This window comes from Tachypleus tridentatus, chromosome 2, assembly GCF_004210375.1.
Source record: "Tachypleus tridentatus isolate NWPU-2018 chromosome 2, ASM421037v1, whole genome shotgun sequence".
Taxonomy (NCBI): Eukaryota; Metazoa; Arthropoda; class Merostomata; order Xiphosura; family Limulidae; genus Tachypleus; species Tachypleus tridentatus.
In genome coordinates, this window is record NC_134826.1 from 114,894,959 (window position 1) to 114,918,359 (window position 23,401).

Here is a 23,401-nt window from a genome sequence, read left to right on the forward strand (position 1 = left end):
GCAGTGTAAGACTAGAGGGAAGGCAGCTAGTCATCACCACCCACCGCCAACTCTTGGGCTACTCTTTTACCAACGAAAAGTGGGATTGACCGTCACATTATATAACGCCCCCACGGCTGGGAGGGCGAGTGTAAAATAGTGTGCGTGTTTTGTTGTAGCAAAGCCACATCGGGCTATCTGCTGAGTCCATCGAGAGGAATCCAACCCGTAAAATAGTCATAATAATAAAAAAGCTTAAACATTAAAGAAAGTGTGGGAAATAATTTATTTTCAAAATGCATGATAACAGGATTTACAATATTAAGAACTATTTTGTTAAAAGTAAGAGCAAAATTACATTTAAATGATCAGGATACCATTTAGTTTAAACTATTTATTACCTAGCGTGAAATATAATAAATATTTGATATTTTTAGAACTGTACTAAGATGGTCAGGATAGAGAAGGTTTACAGAAGTGAGAAGATATATTATATTTGTTCAATGATTGTTTCTTTGACCATTTTTTTATTTCATTTGTAGTTTACATGTACAGTTTTTGTATTAAATTATTTCTTCACTATTCCAATACATTAATTTTATACCATGCAATGGCATTTTTAAGAGTTTTATTTTATTCTTCTCTCTGGATATTTCAGACAAAAAAATTAACATAAAATGCAACTACTTTTAACAGCATTTTCTTTCATTAAAATTTAATTAGACTTAATTTGAGTTGATTATTTTTACCTAAAACAGTAAACATATAAAAGAGTATTTGTACTGACACTGCGCCAAACTTTATACATCGAATGAACTAACCTGTAGATCCACCAGGACAGTGCTGTATTGCAACTTCTCCTTGATAAGTCCAGTTCCACAAAATATTTCTTGCAATTGTTGGAGCACAAAATTCTTTTCTGTCTGAGCCACTTGGTAAAGTATGAGTGTTGTGAAACATTCGTGGCGGTTCTGTGGGTTCGTAGAATCCAAAATTTGTTTCAATAATTGAGTAAATATTATGTGTACAAATCTAGACCAAATATTTATTTCAAAAATTAAGCGCCATAAATGATCTAAATTTAATATCTTATCACTAAGTTTCAGAAAGTAGTAAATAAGTTCTAAAATTCTACATGTCGAGTCCTTATGCAACCTTGTGCCACTCAGAAGACATGACGCAATGATATTCCTTTTTCTTGTTGACATTATCATATTATATTTAAGTGGTGAGGAAACAGTGGAGTAATTTTTGTATATCGTCTTTTCGTATGTATACGTCATCATACTTATTACAAAACACTTTTACGTAAAAGATTTACTCTTTATAGAAATATTTTTATGAGTCTTTCTTTACATCTCTTTAATTTTTTGATCTTTTACTTGATATCTAGAGGTGACAATCTATTTATTGCTAAGAAACAAAATCATGTTTAAATGACATTTAGCTTCACTTACCAACAGATGGCAGCACAAAATGGTATTACTTAAATTTCTTTGATCACTAAGATAAGAAGACTTCAGCATTCCAAAAATATTATGTAATGTTTCACGTTTATTCTAACGTCAAAAGAGAAAAGGTTAATCCTGTAATAGCTGAGCATTAGGTTTTTAAACAATAATTTCCTACATTCTTTGTATAAAGCTTTTCTATAATGATGATTAATTTCCAAAGTATTATACAGTATTTATATATTTTAATCAAAATTTCATATCCCAGTGCTAAATATAATCTTTTTTAAAAACATTTTTATTGAACATATTAAGGCTGCAGTTAAACTCCTCGTAATTTATCTTCCTAGCTAGATAATATGCCAATACTGAAAAGCACAAAAAGTCGCAAAATCTTTGTCTCTGTTAAATGAGATGTGGCCTATTCATATTACATCTTCACTGAAGCAAATTGATAAAATTATACTTCTCTCTGCAACTTATTTCATAAAAGGAACGCAGTAGCGCAAAATTTAGCTATGAATAGTACTTTTAAAACTTTTTTATATTTCTCTTGATTCCAATAAAAGTTTTCAAACGTGTTTAGAGAAAAAATAATAATTTCTTGGTTTTAATCAAATGAACAATATACTGAAAGTTTTAACTTCTCTTTTTAATGCAAAAAAGAAAGGATGGAGTTAGACGTAAAAAACATTAATGGTGAATCTCTTAATTGCATTTGAGAATCCCGACGCTCATGGTAGTTTGTTCTTTTAGAATCATTTGATTTAACTCACTAAAGATGTTGAAACTTTATATATTTTCTAAAGAACTTCATTATAGCTACAACTTGCTTAAGTTTCATGATGGAACTACTACTATCATGAACGCTTAACATGATGAAAGTACTATTATGATAAATTATAGTTTTGTCTTATGAATTTGAATGATAAAGTGAATATTTGAAAAAAGAAGTCATTTTTTAAACTGTGGGGTCAAAATACCACTTTAATCTCTTAAGTGCATCTAGCTTTCTATTCCAACAATCAATCAACAACAGGCGAAGAAGTTACCCAATCTGTCAAGTCAACTACCTGTGATAATAGCCTTTACTTTTTACAATACAGAAAGTTGAGTTTAACAACACCTTACTTGTATAGAGCTGGACCATTGTGTTATGAGTTGAAGTGGTAACAGTGTGTCCTGTAAAAGTAGAAATACCGGGTGTTGAGACAACGCTTGACAACAGCTGTGTTGGGTGAAAAGATGTGGACATCCTGGTTGATTTTGGTCTAATTGGTAGCAACGTAGGCGGTTTTAACGTTGTTGTCGTGGTAGTTGAAGACTTTTGAAATACATGTTTATAACTGTTGTGCGTTACAGGAATTATTATAGGAGGCCTAGTAGTAGTTGTACTTGTTGTAGTGGTCCTCATCGTAGTTGTGGAAGATGTCGTTATTTCTTAAATAAAAAAATGTTCATCCGTTTTTACTTCTTTATTACACATAAAACTCTTCGCTATGACGAGAAACCCGCTTGAAGTGAAAATGTATTCTCAAGACTACAGGTATTAGCACTTTAAATAAAATAACGTACAGTACAACATTTTGATCTCTTTTGGTCACCTTTAGGTTAACAAAGAGAGTGTTTGCAACTGACTGTTGCCGATCGTATGTCTTAGGGTCTTCAGCAGGAGTGGCCAGTGGATAGTACAATTGTGGCGAGCTCGTGTTTAGGAATCAACTTTTCCATCATTTATTTTTTATCGCAAATCTGGTAATCAGCAACTGCACTACTTCACGTCATCGCTAGTTTAATGCGCTTCAACACTACCACAGATCCGCCCATATTCTAATATCAGTCTCGTTTAGATGTTTGTTATTGAGTGTGCGCTGTTTTGCATGCGCTTGCAAATATATTTTTATTGTGCAACTTCCAAGTGTTTAATTATATTTTGTTTTTAATCCTATAATATAGATAAGTAGATAATTCGAAAACAAAAGAATCTATATGATGGTGAACACTCAGAAAATAAAGACAGTTTAATTGATTCTGGCATTACTACCGAAAAGAAAATGGCGCGTGACTGGAAAAACGAGAAACGAAAATTTACTGAAAGTTAGGAGTTGAAATTTGCAGTGATTGAAGAAAATAATAAACCAGTGTGTCTTTTGTGTAGCAAAATCATATGAATGAAATTATCTGTCTGAAAACACAACCTTATGAACAAAAAGGAGGCCAAAAAAGATTTTTATCATCGATAGAACTAGTTACGTTAGATAGTTATAAAGAAGCCTGGATTCTAGCTCAAAGAAAGAAATCATTTTCTGATGCTGAACTAGTAAAAGAAATATTGATTGTGGTCATTGAAACTTCGTTGGAGAATTATGATCCAAAAATAAAAGATGATATTCTTCAAAAGGTAAATAATTTGCAATTAAGTCCAATAACAATTGTCCGCAAAATGCTAGAGTTAGCGAAAGGCACAGAAAATCAGTTATTTAAACAACTAAAAGACTGTTTGTATTTTTCTTTAGCACTAGATGACTCAACAGATGTTAGTGACACTGAACAGTTGATATTTTGGATTCGATATGTAACTTCAGATCTTTAAGTGAGGGAAGAAATGCTTGGCCTTTGTGGATTATGAAGTTGAACATGTAGCAAAAAACATTTGTGAAGAATTTCTTGAAATGTCAAAAAATTCAATCTGGATTTTAAAAAACTGTTGTCTGTCACAACAGACAGTGCACCTGCCATGACTGTGGCGAAATTAGGATTGGTTTATTTTTTGAAGCAGCATTTAATTGAAAATAGTGTGAAGTCCACGCTGCCATCTTTCCATTACATTTTGCATCAGGAAAATTTATATGCTCAGATGTCTAAAAATGATGAATTGAATACTTTGATAGACATTGTTGTAAAAACTGTTAATTATATTAGAAGTGGAAGCTCTTTCATCTATCGACAGTTTGTTAAGTAGCGACTGTACTTTTGATGATCTTACTGATTTTGCAAATGTAAGATGGTTAAGTAGAGGAAAAGTCTTGGTATGATTTACTTCCTTATTTTCTCAAATAAAAGAGTATCTTGTTGAAAAAGTAATATTAAAAGTTTTTCTGACATTGAAACTTTGTCATGGCAGTGTGATTTGCACTTTCGGTGCAACATGATGGCTCACTTCAATAACTTTAATATAAAGCTTCAGGGAAGAGGTAAAATAATAAACGAGCAATCGCAGTCTATTCATGGATTTCAATTAAAGCTAAAACTCCTTGCAGAACAATTACAAAAGAATGATTTGACACATTTTGCAAAATTGAATAGTTTTCTAGAAAATAATAAGAACTATGATTTCTCTGATGCTAAAGATGATCTCTATGTAGACTGGATCAAAATCTATCTCAAAACGTTGAATCGCGTTTCTCCGAATTTAAAAATTTGAAATTGATATTTGAAATTTTGCATTATCCATTTCTATTTTACTTAGGAAATTTCAACAAGGAAATTACATCTTTTTTTGTCTTTGGATAAGTGTAGATTTTAAGACGAGATGCTCACCCTGCAAAATGTAAAACATATAATGGGTAAACAAAAACTTTCTATCAGAGAGATGTGGCTCACTATTCTGATAAATGAGACTCTTCCAAATTTAAAGATAACAATTTTAAAATTATTTTACATGTTTGGATCCACATGGGTGTGTGAGTTAACATTTTCTACGCTTTTTTTTTAAATCTAGATACAGATCTCGGCTTTCTGACATAAATTTAGAGACAGAGTTAAGATCCTCATTGAGCATAGATATTAAGCCAAATTTCACGAAACTTGTTGATGAAAACCCCATCAATTTTCACATTGAAGATTAGTTCACATGCAATTAGTTTTATTAAACTAACGTTTTTTTTTAAATAGAGTGGATAACGCTGTTTTCATTAGCCAAAATTGTGAACACTATGAAAAATAAGTTGCCCACCCCCTGGAGTAGAGTGCAAAGAAGTACGGGATTGTAGGAGGCATTACAGTTAGATGTTTGGTTATTAATTAGTATAGGTACAAAGGTGTTCCTTTATAGCGGTTTATTTTCGGTTTTAGTTGTTGCGTAAGTAGGGCTTCTTTGATTTTGCGTTTGTTTATATTTAATGTTTTTTTCGTTCGTATATATTGATGTTTGTACACAATTAATGTTTTTTCGTTCATATATACTGATGTTTGTATATAATTAATGTTTTTTTCCATTTGTATATATTCATGTTTGTATATATTTCGCGTTTTTTTCCGTTTGTATATATTCTTGTTTGTATATATTTAATGTTTTCTTTTCCGTTTGTATATATTCTTGTTTGTATATATTTAATGTTTTCTTTTCCATTTGTATATTTCGTGTTTTTCGCTTGTACATATTTAATATCGAGCCTTTTCGTAATGTTTTCTTTTCCATTTGTATATTTCGTGTTTTTCGCTTGTTCATATTTAATATCGAGCCTTTTCGTAATGTTTTCTTTGTTGTAAATAAATTTCAAATTGGTTTTGCGTTTGTTTATATTTGTTTCCCATTTAGTACCTGAGTGTTTTCTATGGTTATGTTGTGGTTATTTCATTTGGAATGTTCAAAAACGAATGAAGGTGTTTGTGTGTGTGTGTGTTCTTACAATCAAGTTTCGATTTTTCTGCTTATTTCTCCAATGTAAAAGTCGTGGCAGTTTTTGCATTGTATTTTATAAATAATTTTGGTATTGTGTTTGTCAATATAGTTTTTTACAAAATATGAATTTTAGTTTTTTACATGGTTTTGGATAAATTTGGGGTTTACTGGAATGTTGTCTTTTGTTATAAGTTTCTTCCAACTGTTGTTTTTTTTTCTTTTGCTGATGTCGGAAATATATGGTAAGCAGCAGTATAACGTTTTGTAATTTGTTGTATTTTGGGATTTATTGTTGTTGTTTTTTGTTCTTGATTGAGTTGTTGATTTAAGTGTGTACGTATAATTTTGTCAACGGTGTTTTGAGGAAATTTGTTGATGTTGATGAAGTGTTGTTTTAGTTTGTTGATTTCACAATTAATTTTATCGGGTGATTATGGTTTTGTGGCTTTGTTTATTTGGTTTCTTAATATTGTGAGTTTTTGTTTTGTTTCATGCGCTGAGTCTCAGGGAATGTATAATCCAGTATGGGTGATTTTTATGTAAATTTCCGTTGAATTGTGTAAAGGTTCTTGTAATCTTGAGGTTGAGAATGGTATTTGGTCAGTTTTTTCCTGTTCACAGGTGAACTTAATTTTGAGATGTATAAAGCTAGCGTGCTTGAAAAACTAAGTGTTCCTGTAGATGTGAATCCAGCAATTGTATCGTCAAAATATCTGTACCAGTATAGTGGTGGATGTAAGGCTGAATTAATCGCTTGAGATTCAATCTGTGTTATAAAAATGTTAGCTAGAACTGATGACACGGTGTTGCCTGTACTTAGGTTATTTATTTGTAGGTAGTTTTGGTGGTAGTGAATTCTAAAAGAGTTGTTAATTGGTTGCTGGGGATGTGTATCTATGGGTTGGGGCCTTGAATATAAAGTTATAAAGCTATCTTGCAGACTTCAATGGTTGAGACGTCTGTGAAGAGGGAGATTGTCAATTTTTTTAATGTATTTATTTGTGTTCATTATAACTACAGCATTACCTTTATCTGCTTTTATAATTTTGATGTTGTTGTCTTGTTTTAGGTTGTTTATATAGTCAATATTTTTCCGTGTGAGTTTATTTTTAGTTTTCTGTGAAATTATACTGACGGTTTTGCGTGAAAATTCTTTGAAAAAGTTATTCAAGATACTGTTTTCAGGTGTTCCAGAAAAATATAAATGTTTTCGGTTCTACCTGGAAAGATATGTTGTTGGTTGTCGATGAAATTGTTGTCGAAGTTGTCTTCTTTCTGGTGGTTGTTTTCGTTGTTTTGTTGGTGTTTTCTGTAGAATGTATCACTAGTCTTCTAGCTAAGTCTTCCTCCACACAGGCTTTCATTTCGATGGATGAGATATTTCTAGGTGTTAGTGTGAAGTTGAGTCTTTGTTGAGTAAATTTATCTCTTCATTGCTTAAATGTCTGTTGGATCTATTAATTATAAATTTGGTTGATGGTTGGTGTTGGAGTCTATTTCGTTGTTTACACATTAGTTATCTAGTTTTCGTTGTAGCGAATTTTCTTTTCCTTGTCGTTCTTACTATTGATTTGATTGATGTTACATTGTATGAGTTCGTAAATGTCTGGTTGAATGCAGTAGGCCAGTTGGTGGTCTAGGTTCATTTTTTGTTTCTGCAAGTCGTTTACTTCTTTGTAATTTGAATTTAGCATAGCTTTTAGCAATTTTTTTATGTAAATTATGGATAATGTTTCGAACACTGTAAATCGTATAAATACAACATAACCATAGAAAAGATCCAGATACTTAGCAGGGAAACAAATGATAATAAATCTAAAGAAAAAAATCTACAAAACCTTACACTGCTGCATACCATATATTCTTGATATCAGAGAAAAAAATAACCAACATTTGGAAAAATCTTACAAGAAAATGCAACGTTCCAGTAAACACCAAATTTATTCAAAAACTATGTACAAAACTAAAATCCATACTATGTAAAAACTACACTGATAAACACAACACCAACATTATTTATAAAATACAAAGCAAAAACTGCCACGACTTCTATATTAGAGAAATAAGCAGAAAAATGGAAAATAGATTTAAAGAACACACACACACAAACACCACACTTTCTTGAACACTTCAAATGAAATAAACACAACATAACCATAGAAAACACTTATATACTAAGTGGGGAAACAAATACAAAGAAACGAAAAATCACAGAAGCTGTACTTATGAAACAACTAAAACAGAAAATAAACCAATATAAAGGAACACCTTTATACCTATACTAATTAATAACCTAAAATCTAACTACAACATCCCCTTCAATCCTGTATTCCTTTACTTTACACTCTAGTCCCTAAGACATATGCCCAACAACGGTTAATTGCACACTTTCTCTTTGTTAACCTGAAAATGACCTAAGAATGTCGAAAAATTGTTCTGTACTTTATTTTAATTAAGTGCTAATACCCATACCAGGCGTCTTGAGAATAAATAATAAAACTAAGTTGCTGTGTAAAGTGAGTGATCTATAGCGATTCTTATTTCGATAAGAGTCCTCTATAATGTCGGAAAAATTAAGAAAGATAAAAAAATATTCAACTGAATAGATTGTAGACGAGCACTCCTCTCAATAATAAATATACTTATTTTCTAGTTAAGCTTGAGTGAAAAATAGCTCGGAAAAAACACTTACTTAAGCAGAACTAATGAAGTCCAAATAAAAGAAAACCTGAAATCAATATGCACATCAAGAATACTTGATATACGGAACAATCCATATTAATATACAGATTTTTTGTTTGTTTTTGAAATTCGCGCAAAGCTACACGATGGCTATCTGCGCAAGCCGTCCTTAATTTAGCAGTGTAAGACTAGAGGGAAGGCAACTAGTCATCACCACCCACCACCAACTCTTGGGCTACCCTTTTACCAACGAATAGTGGGATGGTGCGTCACATTATAACGCCCCCACGGCTGAAAGGGCGAGCATGTTTGGTGCGAAAGGATTCGAACCCGCGACCCTCGAAGTACGAGTCGAGTGCCTGAACCACCTGGCCATGCCGGGCCAATATACAGGTTACCTATAACCTTGGTGTGGTTGGAGTAACCGAATAAATATGAACATTTAGGAATGGCATATAAATGTGCCATATTCTCAAGTATAGAAATATATTAAACCATAAGTATATATTTTGATGAAAATAACTTTGTCAAATTATTTGTTCAGAAAAAAAAATCTCATGTGCTTAATACTATATTTTAACTAGGGATAAAATTAAACAACTTTATATGTTTTTCTTTCGATTAAAACAGCTAGGAACTCTTAATTTTCTTTTGTACCTGCGATACACTGGTAGTGGGCTTCCAAATACTTCACTGTGTCCGAACATGGGTCACCAAAGACGGAACTGGAGGCGGGAACACTGCAGGTTTTCTTCGTATCACAGCTTCAACAGATTATGAGGATGAGAGTTTATTGATCTAGAAAAACTTAGATCACTGACCATGCATCTTCGCATCATATTGTAGACATTATTTATTTTCATTGCTAAAATCAGTTACAGTGCATGAGATAACAATGTACCAATATATTATATAAAAACAATATTTGAATACCTAAATATGGGCTCATCACAATTTCACATTAAATATTTCTCTTGCAGTGAAAATAAAGGTGTCTAGTGCTAATGCGATTGAAAGCATGGCCGAGTAACCAATAACGAAGTGCCAACCTCAAAAATAAACCACTTACCTGAAGGAATAGTTTTAAATGTGTTCACATTTTTTATAGATATACTGGTAAGATTTTGAGTCCATAATAATATAAAAGAATATACTTAAATCTCCGTTTTACGACTTTCCTGAGAGTTTGAGATTTATAACATTTTTCGTTACTTTGTGCACATTTAGGAAAAACGTTGTGTAAAAAGTAGGTAGGCACTCCACAGAAGTATTTTAACCTAGAAGATTTTACGGTAAAAGGTGATAGTGGTCAACTTAAACCTGTGTTTTTTTAGCAAATTTCTTAAAAATAACTAACCTAACACACAACGGTAGTGAACCTCTAAGTATTTATGGGTCCCTGGACAGGGATTTCCAAAAATGGCACTGGTTATTTTCAGACCACAGCTGGAAGCGAGATTACATCTGTAATAAAATTTACGAACTTGTATTCTCACAGATACGATTGCTGTGTGCACAAACACGTAACGTTTTCTAAATCTTGCGAACAAGAAACTAGCATACAATTTATATTTTATCTTAAGCTTATACGTATTTGCTGTATATATATATATATATATATATATTTATTTCGTTACGCTTAAAGTAATTATTTTTTTAAACTTCCTTTAAGCGTAATTAATACAATATCAGGGTGTGCATTTTCAAATAGCCTGAAACTATAAAAAAGTTACAGAGGCTGATTTTTTTCTACATATTACTTAAACAATGATTTTATATTGATGATAACAAAAAAGTATTAAAATACCAACAGAATAATTCCTGTTAAAGTGTTTTTTTTTTTACATATTGTACATGAGGAGAGTCATATAAACGAAATGGTGGAATATTAAAATCATCTTTTTCAGTCTAAGCAGATGTAACGAGAGTTCCGAGCTTTCTTGATCGAACAACAAAAATATTTATTATTTTATACTTTCCCGAAGACAATTAATTTTAGACAAAATGTGAAAATGACATTTTTATAAAAAAATAGCAACAACGGCCAAGTTAACATTTGCAATTTTTAGTATGCTAATAGGTAATATATTATGAAAAAACTGATTACTAAAAACTACCGTCTGCTCCTGCATCTGTGACATGTGTCACCTTATATTAGTTTCTATTCTTATTAATTACTCAAGGGTGATTAAAAATTCAAAAAATAAATGAATAATACCGCCTAAGTAAAAACGTTTGTTGAGCGACGCTTCGAGTAAACATCCTTTTTCACAAGTTTTGATTAAGCTGTATATCAATAGAAAATCAATCTTTTCTTCAATTTAATTAGTTTTGCAAAGAACTAAGAGAATAGAATATCCTATGAAATATTTCTTTTTATAATTTAGCATATTTTTATTTATTTTAATTATCACATGTATGTAATGTAATAAAGGTTAGAAATAAAAAAGAAACAGTGTTTAATTAAAACTACATCCGTTTAAAGTTTTGCTTTTCTAAAACGAGGCTCATAACTTCCTAATATAGATACATATGTGTATGTGGTCAATCAAACGAAAGAGGCCTCCCCAGTGGCGTTCCCCAACGGGATAGTGATGAATCTTCGGACTTACAACGTTAAAATCATGTGTTCGAATCCTCTCAGTGGACACATTACATAGCCCGATGTGGCTTTGCTATGAAAAAAAAACAGCAGTGGCACAATGGTATGTCTCGGGACTTATACTGCTAAAACACCGGGTTTCGATACCTGTGGTTGACAGAGCACATATAGCCCTTTATGTAGCGTTGTGCATAATAACAATACAAGCACACAGAAGAATCAGCTTTTATCTAAAAGCAAAGCAATTTATTGCAATGTCGATTCAACATTCTTTAAACACTGATTATCCTGATATGCTGTAATAATGTTTGATGGCAAATACTGTTACTGAAATTGAATTGTTTAAAATAAAAATTATTTAATAATAAAATATCAATTCATTTTGCTACTATACATATACATATATATATATATATATATCATAATTAAACATAAAACAATACAATACGAAGTGAAAAAGAATTTCCTATTATTTGGACTAGTTCCTATTATGAAAGCAAATTTAACATAAATATACAATACCCTACAGAATAAATTAAGCCTTCCTGAAAAGAAAAAACTACCTGGAACCCGTATTTCCTTTTACAAATTTCGTGTAGTATGTCGTTTTGAAAGTGGCCAACAATAGGGCACTAATAAGATGAGTTTGAAGTGGCACTTATCACAGCTTGTCAGATAATACAGAAAGAGCAGACAAAAACAAATATACAGCTCGTTGAATCCAACACAAGCTTAGATACCAAAGGTGAGTAACATGTAGAAAGTCTTTGCTGACTACATCACAAAAAAGCAACAATTTTCCTGATCTACTGAAATGCATCACCGTCTTGTGGTGTTGTGGACATCAGTGGTCTTCTCTATTGAATCTCAATTCTAGCAATTCAGCTCTAACAACGTAAATAATAGCAGACAGTAATTTCCACATTTCCTGATTGCAGAAAACTCTCAAATATGATAGTGTTTGTGTCATGATGTTGGCAGCCATTTAATATGTTGAAAGCAAAATGAATCTTGGTTTCGTTGATGGTCGTTTACATGATGCTACTATTCTACAGAAACTCCGCCTACAACTCTTCCATAGGGATTTTTATTGTCTTACGTTCATATATTTCAGAGAAGAGGTACTCTTCTCACACAACCAAGACAAAAACAATATTAAGGAGAGACAATGGCATGAAACTCCTGCTGTAGGTTTCACATTGCACTTTATGTACTCTTAGGATACATATTGGAATGTACATACAGTATGTACATTTTCTTTGAAGAATGTTTGAAAGTATAAATGTTTACTATGCTGGCTGCTAATCTATAGGAATAAATCCCTACCTTACTGACACCTATCAACAGAAATGATTCGTGAACTTTTCCAATAATAAACAAAGCCCTGGTCATATTAATTACTCGGAATATATTCTCTAACGTGACATAAAGGAATTTATAATGATGAACATAATGGGTCTAGATAATTCCTGCTAATAGAAATGTTTTTGCTTTTTTTAGAGGTTTAGGTAGGGAAGGATTTAAGAGTTAAGAAAACAATATAGGACTCAACATTGTTTTCATATCTTCCTTTTTCTGCACTTTAATCGTTGATTAACAGTTGGTAAAATGTATATGTTAGTATTTTTGTTTTTGATTCCAAAAGTCCTTGTAATCTGTGCTGAAATATTAGAACAATATTACATAACTAGATTAAAACATGAAGTATCTATGTCATTGAAATTATTCAGCAAATACAAAATTTATTGTTCATAAATCTAGTTATTTGTCAGTTTCAGACTTATCGGATATGTTTATCCTGATATAAAGAGAACAGTGTGTGTTTTCTTACAGCGAAGCCACATCGAGCTATCTGCTGTATACACCGAGGGGAATCGAACCATGTAAATCTGTTGATTTACCGCTGTAGTAGATGGGACTAAAGAGATGAGAAAAGATGCATAGAAACATTTATGGACAATTACTTTTAATTTTGTCAGTCCAATGAAATTCAAACATTTAAACTTTGAGTTAAGATAATATTAAAACAACAACTCTCTCATCTATTTACTCAAACTATTACTAGTTATCATCATGTCTAAAGCCCAAATTCAAAACAAAAATTCCAATTTAATTACTTAAACCGCATCAAGTCATCATAATGTTTGAATACCTAAAATTTCATTTATAGCGGATCTCAGTCATATAAATATTTATTCATCATGTCTGAAAATTTAGAGTTCAGTAAGCCACCATCGTGTTCAAAATAAGTCAAAAACTCTAAACAGTAAACAGTTATAATTGTATGTCAAGTACGTGGCTCCAGTAAATCATCATCACTTCCAAAAGCTACAGGTCTTGCAAGACATATTAAGTTAAAATATTGCATCATTAGAGTATCATCAATACCTTAAAATGCTTAAGTGCATAAAAATAATAATTTTAGTGAAATTTTAAAGCTCTATCTGGTTATTTTATCCAAGTAGACAAACAGTTATATTGTAAACATTATTCTAACATATTACGATGTCGCTCAAAAAATGCCATGATTATAGCTGAAAACGACTTTTAAAAAATTTAACATTTAAATTATTTCTTCATTAAAATTCGAAAACAGCATAAACTGACTAACGAAAGCTACACTGGATTTTAAATCAAGAGTTATATCATCAATTTTAATTAAGATTTCATTGAAACCACACATCATTAGCTAATCAACTACATCATTTATTCTCCAACAGATTAGCTGGAATTAAAAGTAACAATATGAATAATAATTTCATTTTCATGTAATTTCTTACTAAACTTCACACACACATGTATATCTGGGTGTTTTTGGAACATATTTTCATATCACTTGCATAAATTTTTAGTTTGTATTAATAATGGTTAAGAATGCTGTTTGTTTGTTTTTGCACCAATGTTTCTAATCCACTGAGTTTCTTTCAATCATAAGGTTAATTTTACACAAATTACTCATAACTTGTATATAAAACATTATACTGGTACTAGACTAACTCTAACGTTTAAATTATTTATCTTTTTGTATAATTTTATATATTTTTTTTAGTTTTTATATCTATAATTTTAACTCGAATGTAATTTGTATTGAAAGTAAATAAAAGAACTTTAAAGCTACGAAAAAATTAACTACATGTTTGGGTAAGATTAAGTAGCTGTAGACTACTCGACGCATCACTTTTCTGTTATAGTACGAATAGTTGTGTGATATATAAAAAGCACTTTTAATATGCATATGAGTAACTTGTGTGACAAAAACTGCCGATTTAAAGCTACGATGGAACAGTCTATATAGGAATTACATTTTGACATTGTTTTACGTAGATTGTGTATAACCACTAAAAATTGATCGATCACTTTTGAGAAGGGCGCGTAACAGACATTCTTGACTAAACTTATTCAAACATTCAGAACGTAGAAAAGGTGTTCAGATCAGAGATTTAGAATTTCAAATATAAAGAAATCCGTTTTACTTAAAGTAACATAGACCAGTTTGGACCACCTGGACCATTCTGAAAATGATCTGCTATACCTCGTACCTTGGCCGTGATAATTAAAGTCTAGAGTCTTGTAAAACAGATGAGAACTCACGAATACAATATTAAGTTATAAAAGCCTTCTAAGTGTTCCAAGGAATAAGTATGCAACGTGATCATTAAGGATTTACGGTTGGAAATCTTAAACAAGTCACATGTACACAAGCTGCTTCCATCAACAAGATATGTATAACAAGATATACAAATAATATCTTGAGGTATAATACCTCTCGCTGTTACGAATGTTCTAATATCTATTAACTGTAGATATACATAGTGTGGGAAATGAAGATTACCACGGTAGCTTATACATAATGTGGAAATAAACTTCCACCTTAGCAGCATCATTAACGAGCATAAATTTCATATGATTGTGTCGTCTTTCAAAACAAAATAAATACAAAACGATATTTAAAACAAAACTCAAGGCATGATTCACAAAAATTATTTAATACATTTCCTTTCTCCCTGAAACTTATTGATAAATATGACCGGTACCTTTCTAAATATAGAAGGAAGAAATTAGTGTAGTTTAGACAATCTCCTTTAAATTGATTATGCCTTGAGAATATTTCGTTTTCAAGAAATAGGGAAAAATCTGTGATTTTATTCACCAAGTGTTCTCTTCATATTACATAGGTCTTTAAAGCTGACTGACAACGCACGTGTTAGAGATTTGCACTTAACACGCAACAAACTAGTAAGCTTAACCACTGTGCTGAAAACATATGGTCATCTTTTCGTGTTTGTTGTAAATTTCACAAAAAAATGAGGTGACCTAACACAAGAGCAAGTGAAAGATAAAATACGAAGGTTTTCATTTTTTTCAACATTTATTTCTCCTGAAATTGCTAATATTCTTTCAGGTCATCTAAGATATACAGTCTTCACTGCACTCAAGTTTCCTTTGTAAAAACTTATTTCATATCTTCTGTAATGGTTTTTCTTAAGCTTAAATCTTTACTAACTTTGATTGTTATAACACAACAGTTACTAGGATATATTTATATTTAATGAATATAAAAATTAATAATATGTTTTGGCATTTAAAATTTATAACTTTAGGTAAAGCGTTTAGTGAGAAGGAATACATTCTGTTCACTCTGGTGAATTATTGACGTAAATCCAACTCCTCAAAGTAAAAACATAAAACTCACCTCTCGTGCATTACATGATACGATCTTCTGGATGTGCATTTGACACTCCAGTCCAAGGTCCCTTGTTCGTTACAAATACTAATACTAAATCGGCCATAGTTAGCTCGGATTAGTTTTATTAGATGCCCTGCTTCACATGTTATCCTTAAGTCTCTTCCTTCACAAGCATATATCGTCCTATATTTTTGCTGTTCTACACAAAACGGAAAACAAAAATAATCCAGTTATAGAAAGTTTGCTAAATTACGAATACAGGCGACACCAGTGCATCTAATATAATATCTAACACAATAATGTAGATTTTATTTATTTATTTCCCTTATCATTTTATACTTCTTTTTGCACTTTATTTGCTTCTTCTCCCATAATACTGTTCCCTAAAATTCTAGTTATTGTTAGCAAGTTTACAGTGTCTAAATTCATCGAATGATCCTGTAAAGTTTCAAAGAACACAGTACCATTTGTGAAACTCTCTCATGCTTATTGAAAAACATTCGCTATACTGTGTTTTCTTGTTAACAACTTCTTAGCCAGTTTACTTAACTGTGTATGGGTTATCAAAATAAAAACAATAAACTTCTGAAATCAAACGTGCGAGAAACTGGAAACGTAAGCTTTATAATAACAAAGGTAGAAAATTGCTATACTTTTCTATTGTTATAAAAGTTTCTATTTAAAATTTATATTTTACATCTATAAGAATTTGAGTGCTTCACTGGTTACCCGAAACAAATTTTTACTTAAATAACAGTTTATCGGTTTATACAAAATGAAAGAAATGAAGACATTTCACTTTGATAGACATTTTATGAACATAGTGCACAAATTGATATTTCACTCAGAGGGACTGCAGTTGAAAAAAAAAGTCGTGACATTTATTTGAAGTCATTTTCTCCAGTATACTTCCTTAACTGCTTGTATAGTAATCCAGAAGCCAAAATAGACTATCCGTCAAAAATATGCATTTAGATTTTGAGAGTTTCTTTTATTTGCTTTGCTGTGATTTAAAGGTCACTTAACCTCAAATGAATGAATGACGATAGGTAATGTTAAGATATTATAAAAATCACAAAAGAAAAAGAAGATGAAGTTGCATACTGATTGAAATTATTAAAGAGAAAATTCAATATTTTCCAAAGAAACACACGAAGTTCTAAAAGGCTAATTGCAGGAAAATACAATTCCTGGCACGCAGCTGTAAATCAGATTGCGCGTAATATATATAATAACAGCACATTTTAAGCTTAATTTTATATTTAAGCACACAGAATACTGACTGATTAAGTAAAAATGAAAGCAGCCATTTTCAAAAGTAATCAATAATACATCTGTATTTTGTATATTGTTTAATAACAAGACTATGAATTTCGAGTGAAAACAATAGTACATTAGTGTATGTATTTTGAAGTTATGTTATTAACTTTCTCAGTAACAGATATGTATTTAGTCTCATACATACCATTACAAACTAGAAGTCACCCAGTGGCTCAGCGGTATGTCTGCGGACTTACAATGCTAAAATCCGAGTTTCGATAGCCGTGGTAGGCAAAGCACAGAGAGCCCATTGTGTAGTTTTGTGCTCAATTCAAAAACAATAACAAACTAGAAATAACCTGTTCTACCAAAAAGCATGTATCTGTGTGTTACAAATATTCTCTGTTTCCAGACCTTTACTTTCAATACTAATGACCTTTCTATTCTACCAGTCTTAAGTGAGGACTGGTTTTTGGCCACGTGCTTCCATTGACTTTTGTGCAACCTAACAATTAAAGTTCATCAACGCTTTTTGAGTTGAACCTCTTAGACAATATTAGTGAGAGCTAGACATCTACACAAAATAAATGTTAAGACATTTATATTTACGTTCACAAGCTGTTCTCCGTAAACAGAAAGATTTATAAATTTTAATTGTATGGTGTGTTTGTTCTATATGTGCATGTTCAATAACAAATCATAAAATCATAAGTATTGTTATTTTGGATAGTTTTTTGTGTTGGGAAGTGATTTGTTAAGCAATAAGACACTCATTTGACATATTTATTTATAGCAAAATGATTTACTAACGAGTTTATTAACCATTTGTTAAAATTGGAAATATTAATTAAAACAGAGCCACATACATAAAATTTAGCATAAGAATTTGTTTTAAGCCAAAAATCATAAATGATGGAACATGGATTATATATATATATTTATGTATATACTTATAAAGTGAAACAATTAGCTTGTATGTTAAATTATTGTTTATTACTTATTAGCTTAAATAATTATGCTATTATGAAAACATCATGCCTTTCGGGACGAATTAAATATAGAAGTGAAAACTGTTCTGCAGAATGTTAAATGCATACTAAATCACGAAAAAGTCCAATTACCTATACTAGCTTTCGTTAAATATTTATAAAAATGAAACACTATGTATGATAACAAGTTTTAAGAACAAACAGTTATAAAAGGGGATACACTATAATATTTGTTTCTATCAAATAATATTTGACATAAACTAACATATGTAACAGTGTTATAATAACAGTATCTTTACAATTATTATTTTTCTTGTAACTTTTTAGGACATATAATTAAATCTGAAAGTAGAAACTACAAGACTGATGACGTAATCACATGTTGAATCACTCTGAAGATCCTATAATGAATATATCAACTTATTGAACTATCTGCCTGTAGAATATTACTAACATAATCAACTTAGTAACACTATGAGTCTTTGTGAAACATGTGTACTACGTATTATAATTCATCTCGGACGAATTTTCGATTTATTATGTTACGAACTTAACGTATAATGATTTGAAATAACCGGAAATTCTCATTTAAATTTAGAAGTTAATTGAATATTGATATGTATCAAATTGATGGTATTTGCCAACAAGATTGTACACACAATTTTCTTTTTTGCCATAAATATATTTTAATATTCAAACACTAATAAAATGTATAATAACGGTTATTAAAATTGTTATTAAGGATAATGATTTATATACAAATGTTTCACAAACTTATAAACAATACTCAATCTTCTATTTGGTCTGAAACTCAATATTTTATCGAATGTTTACGAGGAGCTAAATATATGTTGGTATTATTACACTTCGCTTTATTGTTAGCCTCATGCCGTTTGCAAGCTGAGTTTTCTCCGACGAAGATATCTAACGTCCTCATAGAAATACTAACGTCTGAAGTTAATTCACTAAAGGTTAAACTGTTACTAATGTTAAAAATCTATAAACGTTACTGGTCAAATATCTGTATTTTTCTGATTAATAAACGTTTATAACAGTTATAACTTCCGATGTTTTAGGATATTGACTGCAGCGAATCAACAATATATAATAAACATTCTCCCTACATGTTGCAGTTTATAAACTTTAAGGCGAAGTTCTATAACATTGTAACGGATTCTTATACATTTATTTTAATATCTACTGTTATTTCACCTTGATGCATGTGACGTATATTGTTAGATGTGTAATGCGCAAATCCCGCCTATTCTCCAGATTTGTAGAAAATTCTCGAAAGTAAGAATCATTAATATGTCTTTTACGAAAACACTATGAATCTTCGAATATTGTTAAACATTCGAGAAAGCTAGCTATCGCAAGATACAGAAATAGCAATAAAATATCGTTGGTCAGCTGCAGTCAGTATACTATGATGAGTCTCGGAAGCTGTACTTGTGATTAATGCTTATTGGTCAGCTGCAGTCAGTATACTATGATGAGTCTCGGAAGCTATACTTGTGATTAATGCTTATTAATCGGGAAAACTACAGAATTTGATCAGGAACGTTTATATACACTGCTGGCCAAAATTTTAAGGCCAAATGAACATAGAGAAGAAAGATGCATTTTGCTTTGTTAGACTCAACCACTTATTTGAGTAAAGCTTTAAAAGATGAAAATAAGAAAAAGGAAAAAAAAAACTTTTAGCATTTAATAGAGAAAATGTGAACACTATGAAATTAGCCTAAATACTAGTTAGTCAAAAGTTTGAGACTATACTGAAACGAAGCTTTAACTGGTAATCATGTAACGAAATTTAGTCATTTGTGTTCAAGCATGTACATTGTCAACATCTCCCACTGACATCTCTTGTGTTACACTGGGTAAAAACATGGCAAAGGCTAAAAAGTTGACAGAGTTTGAACGTGGCAGAATTGTCGAGCTGCAAAAGCAAGGTCTTTCTCAATGTGCCATCGCTGGTGAAATTTGTCGTAGTAAAATGCTTTTTGCAAATTTCTTAAAAAACCCTGAGGGATACGGAACGAGAATTTGAAGTAGTTGGCCCAAGAAAATTTTGCCGGCGTTGGGCAGGAGGATTCTACGGGTTGTCCAGCAAGACACCAGCCGATCATCGAATCAGAGTAAGGCCCTTACGGACGCAGAATGCAGCTCAAGAACAATAAAACGGTATATTAGAGAGAAAGGCTTTACAATCCGTAAACGTATTCAAAGGCCACGCCTCCTTCCACACCACGAAACAGCTCGGTTAAACTTTGCTGAGAAGCACCAAACATGGAACGTAGAAAAGTGGAAAAAGGTTTTGTTTTCTTATGAGAAAAAGTAACCTGGATGGTCTAGATGGCTTCCAACGTTACTGGCACGATAAGGATATCCCACTGGAGACATTTTCTACATGAAACAGTGGAGGAGATTCCATCATGATCTGGGGGGCTTTTTCCTTCCATGGAACAATGGAGCTTCAGGTTATACAGAAGCTTCAAACAGCATCTGGCTACATTGGCACGTTAAAGAGATCATCCTTATTGACTGAAAGTCCTCGCTTGTGTGGAAATGACTGGATCTTTCAGCAGGACAACGCTACAATCCACAATGCTAGCAGGAAAAAGGACTTTTTCATGGCAAACAACATGATTTATTTTTGGACCATCCAGCGTGTTCGCCCGAACTGAACCCATTAAAAATGTTTCGGGGTGGATGGCAATGGAAGTCTATGGAAATGGACGTCAATTTCAGACAGTGCATGATCTTCGTAAAGCCACTTCACCACTTGGAATAACATTCCAACCAGCCAACTAACCAAAAGCTTATATCGACCATGCCAAAGCGAATGTTTGCAGTTATTCGCAATGACGGCCGTGCAACTCACATCTGAGACCTCTTGTTGGGCATTTTCTACCCTGTTTAGGACTTCTTTTTCCTATAGTCTTAAACTTTTGACCAGCTAGTATTTAGGCTAATTTCATAGTGTTCACATTTCCCTATTAAATGCTAAAACAGTTTTTTTTATTTTTCCTTTTCTTATTTTCATCCTCCGAAGCTCTACTCAAATAAGTGGTTGAGTCTAACAACGCAAAATGCATATTTTTTTTTATGTTCATTGGTCTTAAGATTTTGGCCAGCAGTGTATTTCGAACATTACGAACCGTTGAACTTCAGAGAGCTAATTTAGAACTCAGTATTTCTATGAGAACATTAGACATCTTTTTCGGGAAAAAGTGAGCTTTTACACGGCGTTAAGCCAAACAAGAATAGAGCTAGCTAACATTCCCGTCAGGTGAGGGTATCTGTGTATGAACATAAAAGTAATTTGTGCTTTGTGGACCAGGACTGTTGATAAAACATTCAGTTCCAGACCAGATATAAGAGTGAATGTTGTTTGTGAGTTTGTAATTTTTTTTGTAAATAAATCATTATTTGTAATAACCGTTGTTATAAATTGAATTTTTTTAAGTATATTTCTGTTAAGAAAGAAACTTGTGTGTATCAATCTTGTAAGCAAATATCGTAAATTTGATACATATTAATATTGAATTAACTTGTAAATCAAAATTAGAATTCTGGCTATTTGAAATTGTAATATGTAACATACGTAACATAATAAATCAGTGACTTGTCAGAAGTAAATTATAGCACATGACAAAGTTCAGTTGGTTAATAATACTTGTATTTACGTAGATATATACGCTGTTGATTCTTACGCTCTAGAATCTTTTAGGAATTTAGAGAAGAAATAGGACTTTTGCAACACACATTTAATAATATACATTACATGCATTTCTAAATACATATATTAAACTGAAAAACATAAATATTAAAATAAATATATAAGAGCAAGTGTCTTATACATGCAGTACAAATAAATATATAAATTAGAAAGTTTAACTCTTAACTGAGACAGGTGGAAACCTGTCTATGTGCTATCCTACGGAAATATAGTAACATTATCCGCTAATAGCACATCTATCCACTTTTGTTAAACATATGTAACACTGTTGAATATATAATTAGAAACTATAAGCATTAGTTGAAAAATTTTAAATCTGTAAGCAACCTTAAGGAAGTACAGCATTACTGCCTGCCTATAGAAACACAAAAAATACATCTAGTAAGACTAAGTAATCATGACCCTTACAAATTCCATCCATAAAACTTTTGTAATACCATTTGCCTAAAAACACCTTTGTAACAGTCTCCGCCAAAAGAACCTCAGTAAAAGTATCGCAGAACTATGACGTCCAGCCCCTTGCCATCTGGTGAGTTTGGCCCGAACTATTAGGACATACGATATTTCCTTGCAACTCACACTTTAAAAGCGGAGTACATCCGTCATCAAGTGTCATGACGGCATAACAACTTTCGGCCCTCTGGCACTAATTTGTAGTACTATGACTTCACTTCTCACCTAAGAAGCCATGCCCTCTGTTTGTATTTCCTGAACGCCACCGTTATAGTGCCTAATGGATAGCATTTATATAATTCTCAAGTGTTGGCATAATTTGCATATTACGTAATAATTACATAGATGATTTATCAGATGATTTCCCACAGAGATGGCATTCTTTGGAAGATAAACATTCCCTATAACTACTTACTATATAGTATATGGAAAGCAATAAAATAATGTGTGGTTTTTTTTCTGTAGGATCTTGGTGGTATTTACTTCTTTCTAAATAATATTAAAAAGAAAACATGTCAGCTGGTCAGAATGCTATAGCAACTTTATATTTTAATGAGTAAAATTTCTGATCTGATAGCTTTCATTACTCACCTGAGCTTCTTCTGTAAATAACATTATTTACAGAAGTTCAAAAGAATTCTTATTATTATAGCTTATGATTTTCTTAATACTATCTATGTTTCTGCTAAAAAGTTATTTCAGTCTAAGTAACACTTTCTTAAATTGGTTGTTTTATAAGGTAGTCAAACAAGATAAAGTTACGAGTATATTATGTTTATTTATATGTATATATTTGTCCTGGTATTTAGAAGTAACAGTATGAGTTATGTTTGTAACATAATTACAAAAAACAGTTGTAACTTGACTAATGATTTTACTTCATTGTTCAGTGGCGTGGTTTAAACATAATTTAAATCTTTTTAGCAGACTAA

General features: G+C 31.5%; 1 protein-coding gene across 7 annotated transcripts in view; it reads right to left on the reverse strand.

Moving 5' to 3' along the window:
• The window catches only part of LOC143244882 (latrophilin Cirl-like), a 126,123-nt gene that overhangs the window by 29,554 nt on the left and 73,168 nt on the right, over nt 1-23,401 (reverse strand). For 6 of the 7 annotated variants that reach the window (XR_013025372.1, XM_076490346.1, XM_076490341.1 and 3 more), the window contains 4 exons: nt 16,032-16,224; nt 9,394-9,500; nt 2,562-2,870; nt 801-950 (listed from right to left, as the gene is read on the reverse strand). Coding sequence is in view for 6 of the 7 variants with exons in the window: in XM_076490346.1 (XP_076346461.1) it covers nt 801-950; nt 2,562-2,870; nt 9,394-9,500; nt 16,032-16,224 (759 nt within the window). In the remaining variant the exon portion in view is untranslated. Of the gene's footprint in view, nt 1-800; nt 951-2,561; nt 2,871-9,393; nt 9,501-10,093; nt 10,201-16,031; nt 16,225-23,401 lie in introns of all 7 variants that reach the window. The other variant, XM_076490343.1, reaches the window with a different exon arrangement.